The sequence below is a fragment of the Cyprinus carpio genome, chromosome B17, assembly GCF_018340385.1.
Source record: "Cyprinus carpio isolate SPL01 chromosome B17, ASM1834038v1, whole genome shotgun sequence".
Lineage (NCBI taxonomy): Eukaryota > Metazoa > Chordata > Actinopteri > Cypriniformes > Cyprinidae > Cyprinus > Cyprinus carpio.
This window is the reverse complement of record NC_056613.1, coordinates 23,759,123-23,771,872: the sequence shown is the minus strand read 5'-3', so window position 1 is coordinate 23,771,872 and position 12,750 is coordinate 23,759,123. Positions and strand designations below refer to the sequence as shown.

The 12,750-nt window shown below is 40.7% G+C and overlaps 2 protein-coding genes across 4 annotated transcripts in view; one reads left to right on the top strand and one right to left on the bottom strand.

Moving 5' to 3' along the window:
* The first annotated feature begins 282 nt into the window (after window positions 1-282).
* LOC109052011 lies at window positions 283-4,126 on the top strand. 2 transcript variants are annotated; one of them, XM_042742875.1, is made up of 5 exons: window positions 1,243-1,510; window positions 1,646-1,809; window positions 2,416-2,559; window positions 3,003-3,301; window positions 3,420-4,126. In XM_042742875.1, exons 1-4 carry the CDS (start codon window positions 1,309-1,311, stop codon window positions 3,105-3,107), a joined length of 615 nt encoding a protein of 204 aa, XP_042598809.1. In that variant the 5' UTR covers window positions 1,243-1,308; the 3' UTR covers window positions 3,108-3,301; window positions 3,420-4,126. The 2 variants fall into 2 exon arrangements, with proteins under 2 accessions (XP_042598808.1, XP_042598809.1); XM_042742874.1 differs by lacking the exons at window positions 1,243-1,510; window positions 1,646-1,809; window positions 2,416-2,559 and adding exons at window positions 283-696; window positions 875-989.
* Window positions 4,127-11,121: 6,995 nt separating this feature from the next.
* The window catches only part of LOC109051388 (EARP-interacting protein homolog), a 41,490-nt gene continuing 39,861 nt past the window's right edge, over window positions 11,122-12,750 (bottom strand). For both annotated transcript variants that reach the window (XM_042742871.1, XM_042742872.1), the window contains 2 exons: window positions 11,589-11,768; window positions 11,122-11,492 (listed from right to left, as the gene is read on the bottom strand). In XM_042742871.1, coding sequence (XP_042598805.1) covers window positions 11,594-11,768 — 175 coding nt within the window. In that variant the 3' untranslated portion in view covers window positions 11,122-11,492; window positions 11,589-11,593. The remainder of the gene's footprint in view (window positions 11,493-11,588; window positions 11,769-12,750) is intronic.

Sequence of the window (12,750 nt, the reverse complement as noted above, 5' to 3'; positions counted from 1 at the left end):
CATTGGTTAAAACCAGTGGACAACAACGTTTTTGAGGCTTTTTGCACCATATGCAAAAAAAGGATTCAGCTAGGTACAATGGGAATGAAGGCATTAGAGTCTCATGCCAAGTCGTCCAAGCACATGAACGCTCTCAATGGACAAAAACAAACTCCTTCCATCGCCTGCGTGTTTCAACCAACTAATGTTAGCCAGCTAGCTACTAATGTGCCTGAAGGGGCAGGAGGAGCTAATGTTAGCCAGCTTCCTGCTAGCGCTGCAGACCACCCAAACGCCGCAACTAGAGTGGATCTGCGCACAGCTTTTGGGACCACACCGGCAATGAAAGCCGAGGTGTTGTGGACTCTTAACACAATCGCTAAACACCAGTCCTACAATGGAAATGAGGGTATATCAGAGCTTTTCAAGTGCATGTTCCCTGACTCCAACATCCCTAAAACGTTTACTTGCGGTCCCGACAAAACAGCTTACATAGCCAAGTTTGGTTTAGCTATTCACATCAAAGAAGAACTGGTGTCCAAAGTCAACAAATTGCCGTTCGTTCTGATGTTTGATGAGAGTCTCAACGAGACTACGAAAAACAAACAGCTGGATGTGCACGTCTGCTTCTGGAATGAGGGACAGGTTCAGTCCAGATATCTGGGCTCTCAGTTAATGGGACATTCCACTGCACAAGACCTGCTGTCGCATCTCAAAGTAAGGATGATCATTTTACACTAAAAAATCATCAACAATATATATATATACACAAAACTTGTGCACATACACTCCTCTAAAACCAAAATATTACATAGACCAATTAGTTATTTCCCTTAACAATATGTGCTCATCCAGTCCTCTTATTTGAGTAATCAAATGCAACCCTTTTTTTCAGGAATGTATGGACAGACTGAACCTCAGGGACTTGGTGTCCATCTCAATGGATGGGCCCAGTGTGAATTGGAAACTCTTTGACCTTTTCCAGAAAGATCACGCTGAGCAGTATGGAGGTGAGCAGTTTAGAATGCTATTACTGTTTGTGGGTGAGTGTGAATGTGATCTATTAATAATTTTATTTGTAGTGCACTTTACATTGAACAAACAATCTCATAGTGCTACAGAGCAAAAATTGATGCATGGGTGCAACATATGCAGTACAAAACCATCTCCATGTGATACAAAATATGAATTTGGTTTCTAATATTAAGTGCTGGTTCAGAGGTTTCTCCAGGACAAACTGCTAACTGATACTGCTGTGGCCTACACACGCTACACAACGCATTCAAGTGTTGGTTCACTGCATGGCAGCTGGACAAGTTGCTGAAAGCAATGCACACATTGTTCCTCAATGTGCCCGCCAGGAGAGATGATTACATCACAGTAACCAAGTCTACTGTGTTCCCCCTTTCTTTCTGTGCCCATCGTTGGGTGGAAAACCTTCCGGTTGTGGAGAGAGCCCTGGAAGTCTGGCCATCACTGCTCTTGTACATGGAAGCCGTGAAATCAAAGAAACTCTTGAGCCCTGGAACAGGTAGGCCGTTCTTAAATGCAGTGAATAGGTCTGTGACTGTGTCCTAACCCTGGTGCTGGTGTAGCCTTGTCATAGTTTTTGTAATATATGGCTAAGTTGAAATGTCCTGCCTCTCTGTCTGCCTCTCTCTGTCAGCATCTTATGACACAGTTGCAGCAGCCATGAAGGATCCACTCATCTTGGCCAAATTGCAGTTCTACGCGGCACTCGCCAGGACCTTCACTCCCTTCCTGAAAAAATATCAGACAGATGAGCCTGTGCTTCCATTCCTTCCGAAGGACCTGACTGAGTTGATGATGGTAATAATTTACTTAGTGCAACTCACCCCCAAATCATTTTTCTTTGTTGATAAACTGTATAAATAAGTGTCTAATAGTGATGTCTACATGTCTGGTAATTCTTTTTGGTATTTTAGTACATTTTAGTAAATTTTCTACCAAAAACCGTTAGTGTAGTGCCCTCTTCAGGTTAAAACTTTACACTGTAAATGAATTTGAATCGGGCTTCACTACTGGCTCAGCCAGTATGGCTGACATCAGCCATACTGCTGCTGTGGAGTATAAAATACGCCCAGTCTCGGCCACACCTTCGTAGCGAGTTGGAATAGCAAGGAAGTGTTGAGGCCCCCACTCCCTCCGCTCGTCCCTCGGTCCACTAGGCAACGCCTCCTTTTGCCGCATTTTTCAAATCGGAAATGTAGGTGCAGTAAGACTCTGGTAGGGGGGTGAGTTGCTCTTTAACATTATAATCACCACTGATTGGGCTCAATTGATATGTTTTGACAATGTGGAGTTTGTGGTTAGTATGTGTAAAAAATAGTGGATACATTGTGCATCAAAATCCGACAATTTAATGTTGGTGATTAATGTGCCGCTCTGGACATTTTTGTGTTTGTCTTTTGACAGAGTCTACTCAGACGCTTCATAAAGAGAGAAGTCCTCCATGATATCACTGCCCTGCAGCTGACCAAATTGGATGTCACAGACAAGACCATCTGGCTCAGCCCACAAGACATCAGCATTGGTCTAGGTGCAGAGTCAGTCCTTAAGGTAGTGTGATGGTTTAAAAAGGTCATTTTACAAATGGTTAGGCTTAACCAGGTCATTGAAGACATGGCTACCTCTCTCTAGAGCATCAAAGGTGCAGAGCTCAGGGTGCTAGAGTTCAGGAGAGAGTGCATGCAGGGACTGTGTAGCATCATTAGGAAAGTGCAGGACAAGAGCCCCCTCAAGTATCTGACTGTTAGGCAGATGGTGTGCCTGGATCCATCAGAAATGTACAGAGACCCAGAAAGATGCAGGAAGCACATGAAAGGGCTGGTTCAGAGGTTTCTCCAGGACAAACAGCTAACTGATACTTCTGCGGGTAGGAATAAGAAAGGCAAATCATAGGCTACACATGAATTTATCCTAAACCTGATTGGCTGGTAATGCCCTATAGCTTAATTATTTCTTTTTTTTTCCCGCATATTTTCTCATCTGTTTTGTCATAGGGGATGTCATACTGCAGCACTTCGACAGTTTCCTATCCTTGGAGAGCCGGAGTGAGGACTTCCTCTCCTTTCCTCCCATGCAAAAGAGGCTGGACATCTTCCTGAGGAGTGCCATGGAACCTTATCCAGAGCTGTGGGGCTTCTGCAAGAAGCTGCTCATCCTTTCCCACGGCCAAGCTACAGTTGAACGTGGATTCTCTATCAACAAAGAGGTGGAGTCAGACAATATTCAATAGGACACTGTGGTCACACGGAGGCTGGTGTGTGATTATATCACACAACACGGAGGTGTTACCCAGGTAAGAATGAGCCCTGCCTGGACTAGTAAAATGCTTTTGACTTAAAAGTTGACAATCAACAGTTGGCTTCTTGAGTTTGTCACTGACTCTGGTTCTCTTTTCCCAATCCTATACCTAGGTTCCACTCAGTAAAGCGCTACTCAAGAGTGTTGCAAGAGCTAGGACCAGATATCGTGCCCATCTTGAGACCGAGAGAAAGAAAAGGGAGGCAAAATCCCAGGCTCTTAAGAGGAAAGAGGCAGAGGACTGTCTTCAGGAGCTAAAGGTGAAGAGGAGACGCATACAAGAGGTGTGTGAGGGTCTGGCTAGGGATGCGGACAGGCTGGCTGAGAAGGCTGAAAGGAAGGCAGGAAGCAAGATGGCTGACTTGATCTCCAGGTCCAACCTCCTGCGGAGAGGCCATAAGGAGAAGTTGACGGAACTGGCTGTCCTTGATAAAGAGATTGCTGCCCTGAGTGAAGAGCTAAGGAGTTGACTGTGTTTCTTAATTTAATTTATTGTTGAGTTCTGATTTTCGATGTTTATTGTTCAGGGGTCTCTCAGTTCCCCATATTCCCAGCATGGAATAAGTAGCTAGCTAATGTTAAAAAACAACATTGTTCGGCAAACTTTCTTGTGGCTTATTGAAATCTTTTTATTTTTCAAACCTGCTTGACTTATCTTTTACCCATTCCACATTTGAAAAATAAATGAACACAAGTTCAAGGATTTTGTTTTTCTTTGCTGGTAGGGACGTGAAATAGGCATTAATTTTTTATATAAATGGTCTTAAAAAGGTCTTAAAAAGACTTGAATTTAACTTAAAGAAACCTGTAGGAACCCTGGTCACATCGGATGACCAACGAATTGGGATATCGCTTAGATAGACCAATCTACTTCAAGTGTAAACTAAATGAGCCAATGCACATTGGCATGCAATTATTGCATCCAGCTGCCGCTGTTCACAGCGTGAGTATAAGTAGGCAGCAGGTGCACCGCATATTCAGGTTTTCGCTGAGGAGCCAAGCCGAGCTCAGCGGTGGTACAGGAGGGAACGAGGGTTACCATACATAACCAAGACATTCTCTTTCAGTTGGTCACTCTCGACGTCATGTGGGATGTCCAACGAATTGGTATCCCTACCAAAGGGCCACAGCGACTGCCCCTTCCAGTGTCCTGTGAAAGCCACCTCCGCCCCTATTTTCTGGCGCAGGCCAGGGCTCAGCACAAGAAGACCAGTTACTGCTACTAAGGCACTACCTACTCAGTAAGACTGGATAACACTGGAAAAACGTACCCGCTCCACTTGGAACAGGGATGCTGTGGAAGCCCCAGCCTCCCTGAAGGAGGTTTCGGAAGCAATTACACAAATGCGTTCAAGAATCGCATTCTGTCTGTTTACCGCATGTCGGCCAGACACAGCCAGAGAACTTCTGGGTCGTTACCACCCTCGTGCAAGTCCCTCAGTGCTTTAGCCTGGTGCACTTGCAACAATGTCTTAGCGTGTAAGGCAAAGGCAGCTTCTCCACAGGCCGTATAAGCACTGCCAATCAGAGCCGACAAATGCCTACAGGCCCGGGAGGGAAGTGACAGTTTTCCCCGCCAATTGGTAGCGGCATTTGAACACAATTGCATCGGAACTGACCGCTCCACCTGGAGGACTCACGTGTACCCCCTCGCTGCACCACCATCAAGAGTGGTGAGGGAGGATGGGCCACTGGGGCAGTTTCTGGCAGTGAAAGGTGCCATCCATAACCCAGTGAGCTCATCATGCACCTCCGGGAAGAAAGGCACTGGGATAGGGCCCTGAGAACCAACATGAGCCACATCGTCCAACCTCAAGGGTTTGAGAAGCGGTGGAATTTTCCACTCGAGCCCAACACTCTCTGCCTTCCAGGAAAGCATAGCCATCATTTCCGGATCCGAATCCAACACCACTGGCCACCCAGAGGGTGGCAGCGCTGACGGATCTTCCTCACCAGAAAAGTCTGGCTCAACCTCTGTCCAGCTGCCGCCAGAGGGAACCCCAGATCTCCGAGACGGTCATCCTTCCACAATGGGACTATAATTAATCCGCGAAAGCCACCTCAGCGTGCTTGATGCCCAGACACATGAGGCAGCGATCGTGACCATCACCTGGCACCAGGTAACGACTTAATCTAGAAACGCATGGATGGAAAGGCATCTTTAAAAAGACTCATCTTTAAAAAGACGTTCCACCCGTGAATGCTCTTTTAGAGAAATTGCTCTTTTAGTATGTTGAAGCTCACAGGGGAGATGGCTGCCTGCAACACACACAGGGGATAGTGCAGCCTGCTGTGTGCAACCCACTCGACATGGGAAAACCACCGCCGCTGAAGCTCCTTACCACCAACACAAGAGCACTCGAAGACAGTACATCAGGAGCAGAAAGATATAATTTAGTTTACACTTAAAGTAGATTGATCTATCTAAGCGATATCCCAATTCGTCGGTCATCCGACATGACATCGAGAGTGACCGACTGAAAGAAAATAATTAAAATAAAGCAAAAATAATAACATTTTAATCCAAACTGGTTTTCTGAAATGCTTTTAAACAGCTAGTTAAGTCAAGTCAAGTCAAGTCACCTTTATTTATGTAGCGCTTTAAACAAAATAATTGCGTCAAAGCAACTGAACAACATTAATTAGGAAAACAGTGTCAATAATGCAAAATGATGGTTAAAGACAGTTCATCATTGAATTCAGTGATGTCATCATGCAGCTCAGTTCAGTTTAAATAGTATCTGTGCAATAATTTGCAATCAAGTCAACAATATCGCTGTAAATGAAGTGTCTCCAACTAAGCAAGCCAGAGGCGACAGCGGCAAGGAACCAAAACTCCATCGGTGACAGAATGGAGAAAAAACCTTGGGAGAAACTAGGCTCAGTCAGGGGGGCCAGTTCTCCTCTGACCAGACGAAACCAGCAGTTCAATTCCAGGCTGCAGCAAAGTCAGATTGTGCAGAAGAATCATCTGTTTCCTGTGGTCTTGTCCCAGTGGTCCTCAAAGACAAGGTTTTTACAGGGGATCTGTCTCTGGGGCTCATCTAGTTGTCCTGGTCTCCGCTGTCTTTCAGGGCTGTAGAGGTCCTTTCTAGGTGTTGATCCACCATCTGGTCTGGATACGTACTGGATCCGGGTGACTGCAGTGACCCTCTGACTTGGATACAGACTGGATCTGGTGGCTACGGTGACCTCGGAATAAGAGAGAAACAGACTAATATTAGCGTAGATGCCATTCTTCTAACGATGTAGCAAGTACATTGGGTGTTATGGGAAGTGTTCCCGGTTCCGGTTTACCTAAGTAATGCAGCCTAAAAATCCTTTAACGGATTTGGATATTAGCAGCATATTAGTGTGTTATATGTAAGCCAGGATAAGGAGATGGGTCTTTAATCTAGATTTAAACTGAAAGGGCTTGTCTGCCTCCCGAACAATGTTTGGTAGGTTATTCCAAAATTTAGGCACTAAATAGGAAAAGGATCTGCCGCCCGCAGTTGATTTTGATATTCTAGGTATTATCAAATTGCCAGAGTTTTGAGAACGGAGGACTATAATGTAATAAGAGCTTGTTCAAATACTGAGGTGCTAAACTATTCAGGGCTTTATAAGTAATAAGCAAGATTTTAAAATCTATACAATGTTTGATAGGGAGCCAGTGCAGTGTTGACAGGACTGGGCTAATATGGTCATACTTCCTGGTTCTAGTAAGAACTCTAGCTGCTGCATTTTGGACTAACTGGAGTTTGTTTACTAAGCGTGCAGAACAACCACCCAATAGAGCATTACAATAATCTAACCTTGAGGTCATAAACGCATGGATTAACATTCTGCATTTGACATTGAGAGCATATTGTAATTCAGATATTTTTTTGAGATGGTCCTGCCCCAAAACCACACAAAACTCAGACTGGAGAAAATAGTTTCCCCAAAAAAGACACTTCACCTCCTTTTATCCTGAAAGGAGCAACGAGACTAGAGTCAGTAATTTAATGACTCTCTACTGTCCTTCACTCAGAGAACAAGGTGAAAGTGTGAATCTTTGAGCTCTGCTTCAGCTGACCATTTTTTATACTGACAAAAATGCAATTGACTGAAGAATGAACATTTGTGTTAAAGTATTATAACAGACTCAGTTACCATGTTTACATGCACTAGTGTATAATCAGAACTTGGTCTTATTCTGAATATGTATGCTCATGTAAATCACATTAATCCATTAATGCAGTGTGTCCTCATTTTATTATCTTTTATTTATTTTCATAAGTGCTCAATACTGCGCTAATGTGAACAAACAGAACTTCTCACATGCATGTCTGATTTTAATGGGTTTTGAGTGAATAACTCAAATTTCACAAAAACAGTTTTTCAAACAAAGCAATTGAATCGGTTCAGAAGACGGAATAATACAATACTTTTAATATGATACTTTTTAGAGCTTGACAGTTGCAGTTATATCCTCTCATCCTGCGTCTTTATGTTTGGATCAGCATATTTCTTTCATCTTTCTTACGCAAAACAGTAGGCTATCATTTCTTATTTATTTTTAAGATATTTTAAGAGCCATTTGTGTAATTAATTTATTCGTAATGCAAAAACAATAATTTAACTTGAGCAATAAAAAATTATACTACACTTAAACAACATAACAATATAAAATGAAAGAAAATAAACCTCTCATTACATTTTCACTGTTTATTTTAAGGAAATTCATAAAATAAATTTTTTTTTTTCATAATATAAAAATCTTTTTTTTTTTTTTTAACAGTTTCATCATTAATGTCTTAAGAAGAAAAAAATATTTCTGGGTTACCATTAAACACCGTTCAAAAGATTGAGATCAGTATGGTTATTTTTAAAGAAATTAATACTTATAAATGGATTCAAAGTGACAGACATTTACACATTTATGTATAATGTTACAAAAGATTTGTTTCAAATAAATGCAGTTCTTTATTCATCAAAGAATCATGAAAAATGTATCACGGGTTCCACAAAAATATGAAGCATCACAGCTGTTTTCAACATTGATAATAATCAGAAATGTTTCTTGAGCAGTAAATCATCATATTAGAATGATTTCTAAAGATCATGTGACACTGAAGACTGGCGTAATGATGCTGAAAATCACAGAAATCAATTAAATTTTATGCATATGCACATATGCACATAGAAAACAGCTATTTTAAATACAAGTAATAATATTTAAAAATATTACTGTTTTTATTGTATTATTTGGTAAAATAAAAGCAGCCTTGGTGAGCAGAAGAGACTCACTGACCCCAAACCTTTGAACATTAGTGCAGTTGTGGAACTTGGAATAGCCTTTATCGGGAAACTGCCATCCATTATCCAAGCACAGCAGGACACTAGTCAACTAGTGCAATGGATTCAAAAACATTATGCTTTTGAAATGCAAATAATCTGAAAAAGAGACATAAGCTGAGCACAGCAACCATGCAGCGAGAGTTATATGAAAGAATCTTCCCCATGAGGATTCCACAAATAGAGAAACACTGAGTTCAGAAATATTCCCAAGGCCATCCTAACAGCCTCTGATTACTCATTCCCAGCCAGTCCTTCCGCATTCCCTCCGTTTGCACGTTCCTTTTACTTGCTGGGGTTCATTTCTGAATGCTAATCAGAGCTCTTGTGAAGGTAATCATCACCTGGGCTCCCCAAGGGCCGCTCTCCCGCACAAGAGACAGAAATAAATTATTAAATGAAATCTAATTTCATTTAATTCATTTGCGAGCAGTTGAATCCAATTTTGGCCAGGCCCTCTGGGAACTGCACAACAGTGACCCTGTGGTTTTAATATTTAATGTATTCAATAGATTTAACAGTATTTAAATATGACAGATACAAATATACACCACTGGATACATATGAGAGCGCTCCGATCGGACAGACAGAGCTATCAAATCATCATATCACAGAGCTATTATACACACAGATGAATGACAGTCACTGTCCCGCTGTGAGAGAATGACATTAAGCGGTGACCTGACGCAATCTGCTGCATTACTGTACAGATGTTTCAGTCTAACAGTGACTACATACTCTTTCAGCAACTTTAGTTCTGAAGTATTTTTCCCACTTATTTGGGGAAGTTGGCTGGTTTATAGTTTAAAAAGTTTACAATAAGTGTATTTTTCTTATACACTTATACACTATTGCATTGTTTTGTTACAGATAACACTGATTCATCCAGTGGGGTCGTATGAATTATTGCCATGATGGCTGTATGTGCTTTTTAGAGCATCAACATTTGAGCACACATTCATATTCATTATATGGAGTCACAGAGATGGATTATTATTATTATTTAAATCTTCATTTATGTTCATCTGAAGAAAAAAGTCATATTCAGAGCATTTGGAATGGCACGAGGGTGAGAATTTGTTTGATGGACTCTCACTTCAATTTTGTTTGAAAAATGAACTGAAATGAAAATCATTAGCTTAAGTTTACCAAGAAAATACAAACAAAACTGTTAACTGGGTTACTGTAAGTTACCTTACTATATACTGTGAACATTTTTAAATGGTTTAACATCACCTTATATGTAATTTTACACATGAAATTCAGATTTTTTTTTTTTTTTTTTTTTTTTTTTTGCTGCTGGTTTTTGCAGCTGAGAACTATAAATTACTGTGGTGAAAAAGCTCACATATGATTATATTTGAAATAATTTTGTTTCTTTTCATATTTTTCCGCCATAATATGCATTAGGGTGTCTTGTTTTAATATTTTCTGTTATTCAGTTAATGATCATCACATTATTGTAGTGTTGTGTGTTATCCTGATGGTTTTTTCTTTGTGTTGTTTATGCATATTGGCCATTTTTTATGGACAGCTACTTACGATGAACTCATCTTCATCATTTGGCTTCCCACTTTACCAAATTATGGTGGTTATTAAGTACAATTTAATATATATAAATATATTTGGTATATTAACATTAAAACATGCCATTAAATTACAGGATGGCATATTAGTGTCTATGTATTATATATGGTTATGAGTTGTGAAATAACAATGTGCCATCCTGTAATACCTGAAACACTATCTGTGTTTTTATAGTGAATTTCTGACAACCACAGCTGCCAGTTTTTCTGCAGTGTTACATAGTTTCATAGCAGTGAATGGTCGCTGTTGAGCTCATTTCTCAAGTATGTTTCCGCAGTAAAAGTAGCTTCTCTGATTGGTGGATCTTTCTTCAGGATTATGGGGAGTGTAGTCCTTCACCGGAACATCTTCACTTTAGAAATGCAGATGCATACTTTACAGTATGTCATCACTGAATGATCTCAGAGCTCATAGTGGGTCTGTGTTGAGAGATGTTCATTTTTCTGAATGTTGTAAAGAATGGGATTTTACAACCAGAACGAGACTGTTGTACTCTTAGGATTTCTGAACTTCTAAACAGGAACTTTCATAAGTGAATTCCACCTTTCTTGGAGACACTTCGTGGAGACACGTCCACAGAAGAGCAGGGGCAGCAGGGCTTGTGACAGACCACGGAGGGTTAAAATCCCTTAACTCCAAACTCATTTAACCTCCCCGCATCACTGACAACAGACGGTGTACGTAAAGAATCCGCCACTCGAGACAGTGAGCGCTGACATTATGCATTCAGAGACTCATTCCGCCGGCCCTGGTATTGACGGATCGGACCGCGGCTGTCCCTTGGCAGCCTGAGATGTGGAGAGTCAAGCTGCAATTAAAACAGACTGTCACTGGAGGTGCTTTAACGAACACTCGCCTCGCAATTACAGACGGAGGAGAGGAGAGCCAGATAAGGAGAGAAGGACATCAAATCTTACTCTTTAATTAAAGCTGTTTTATGGGAAACATACAGGGGTAATTAGGCTTTCTCTGACAGCTCCACAGAGCATTGCTTTTGTGATAAGACACATAATCATAATTAATCTTCAGGGTTCTGATTTCCCACAGCACCAAACAGAACACCGATATCTGCATTCATATTAACTGAGTGCTGATGAACGGCAGACCAGCTCAATAAATCATCAGGTGTTGGGAAAAACCACACAAATACAGTGACGGGTAACAGCTCAGCTGCTGCAGACATTTGACGCAATAGAGTTTACTAAAACAGTCCCATATGAAGTCAAAGCAGGATTTCACTCATCGACATCTGCAGAAGCTGGGAATGTGAGTTCATCCTGGGAAAAGAGAGAAACAAACACTTATTTCTTGCACATTACTCATTACTGAATAATATCATTGGTGTCCCTGTTTTCCACCATTCGGCTGCTCACCTGCTCTACAGTAGGATGCGGTATTTGAGGGCTCGAGGGACTCTGTTAATCACCAGCCGGCCGTCATAGCTGAGGGAGGCGAACAGCCAGGGGTCTGCAGCAGACCACTCCACCGCATACACGCTGTCCTCGTGCTCCTCATATGTGGCAATGATGCTGTCCTGCAAGGGCTCTTTCCCCCTTCACACAACAAACATGAGCAGAGTAAGTGATGCTAGTAATATATAACAGTACAAGTAGTCTGTGACACACAAACTGAATGCAACAGAATCAAACCGAAACAAACTCAACTGAACTGACATATGCACTGAATAGCATTAAATTCCATGAAATTGAATATATTTTAAACATACATTTAATTTTATCTCACTGAACTGAAATTGCATTGAATTGTACTGAACACAACTGAAAAAAAAGAACAAATGTATTTCATGGAATTAAAGCTGAATCAAACTGGACTGAAAAACACTGAGCTATAGTTGGTTGAACTGAACTGATCTAATCTAAACTATACTGAACTGGACTAAAGTGAATAGAACTGAATAGTGCTGAATTCAACTGAAAATAACAAATGTGTTTTGTGAAATGTAACTGAATCAAACTGGAGCAAAAAATACAGAGCTAGATTGAACTGAACTGACCTCAACTAAATTGTACTGAACTGGGCTGAAATTAATGGAAATGAATAGAATTGTATTGAACTAAATTAAAATACAATTGTTCTTTTTGTGGAATTTAACAGAGCTAGACTAAACTGAACTGACCTGATCTAAACTATAGTGAACTGGATTGACATTATAAGAATTTAATAGAACGATATCTGAACTCAACTGAAAAATAACTGACCTGAAGTAAATTGTACTGAACTGGATTGAAATGAAAGAGAAATGTACTGAAATCAATTGAAATTAAAATATATTTTGTGGAATTTAACTGAATCAAACTGAACTGATCAAAAAACACTGAGCTAAACTAACCTGGCCTAACTGTACTGAACTGGACTGAAATTAATAGAATTGTACTAAACTTAATTAAAAGAACAATACTGGGCTAGACTAAATTGATCTGAACTAAACTATACTGAACTGCATTGAAATTAATAGAATATAACTGAAAATAAATATATTTTGAGGAATTAACTGAATCAAACTGGACTGAAAAA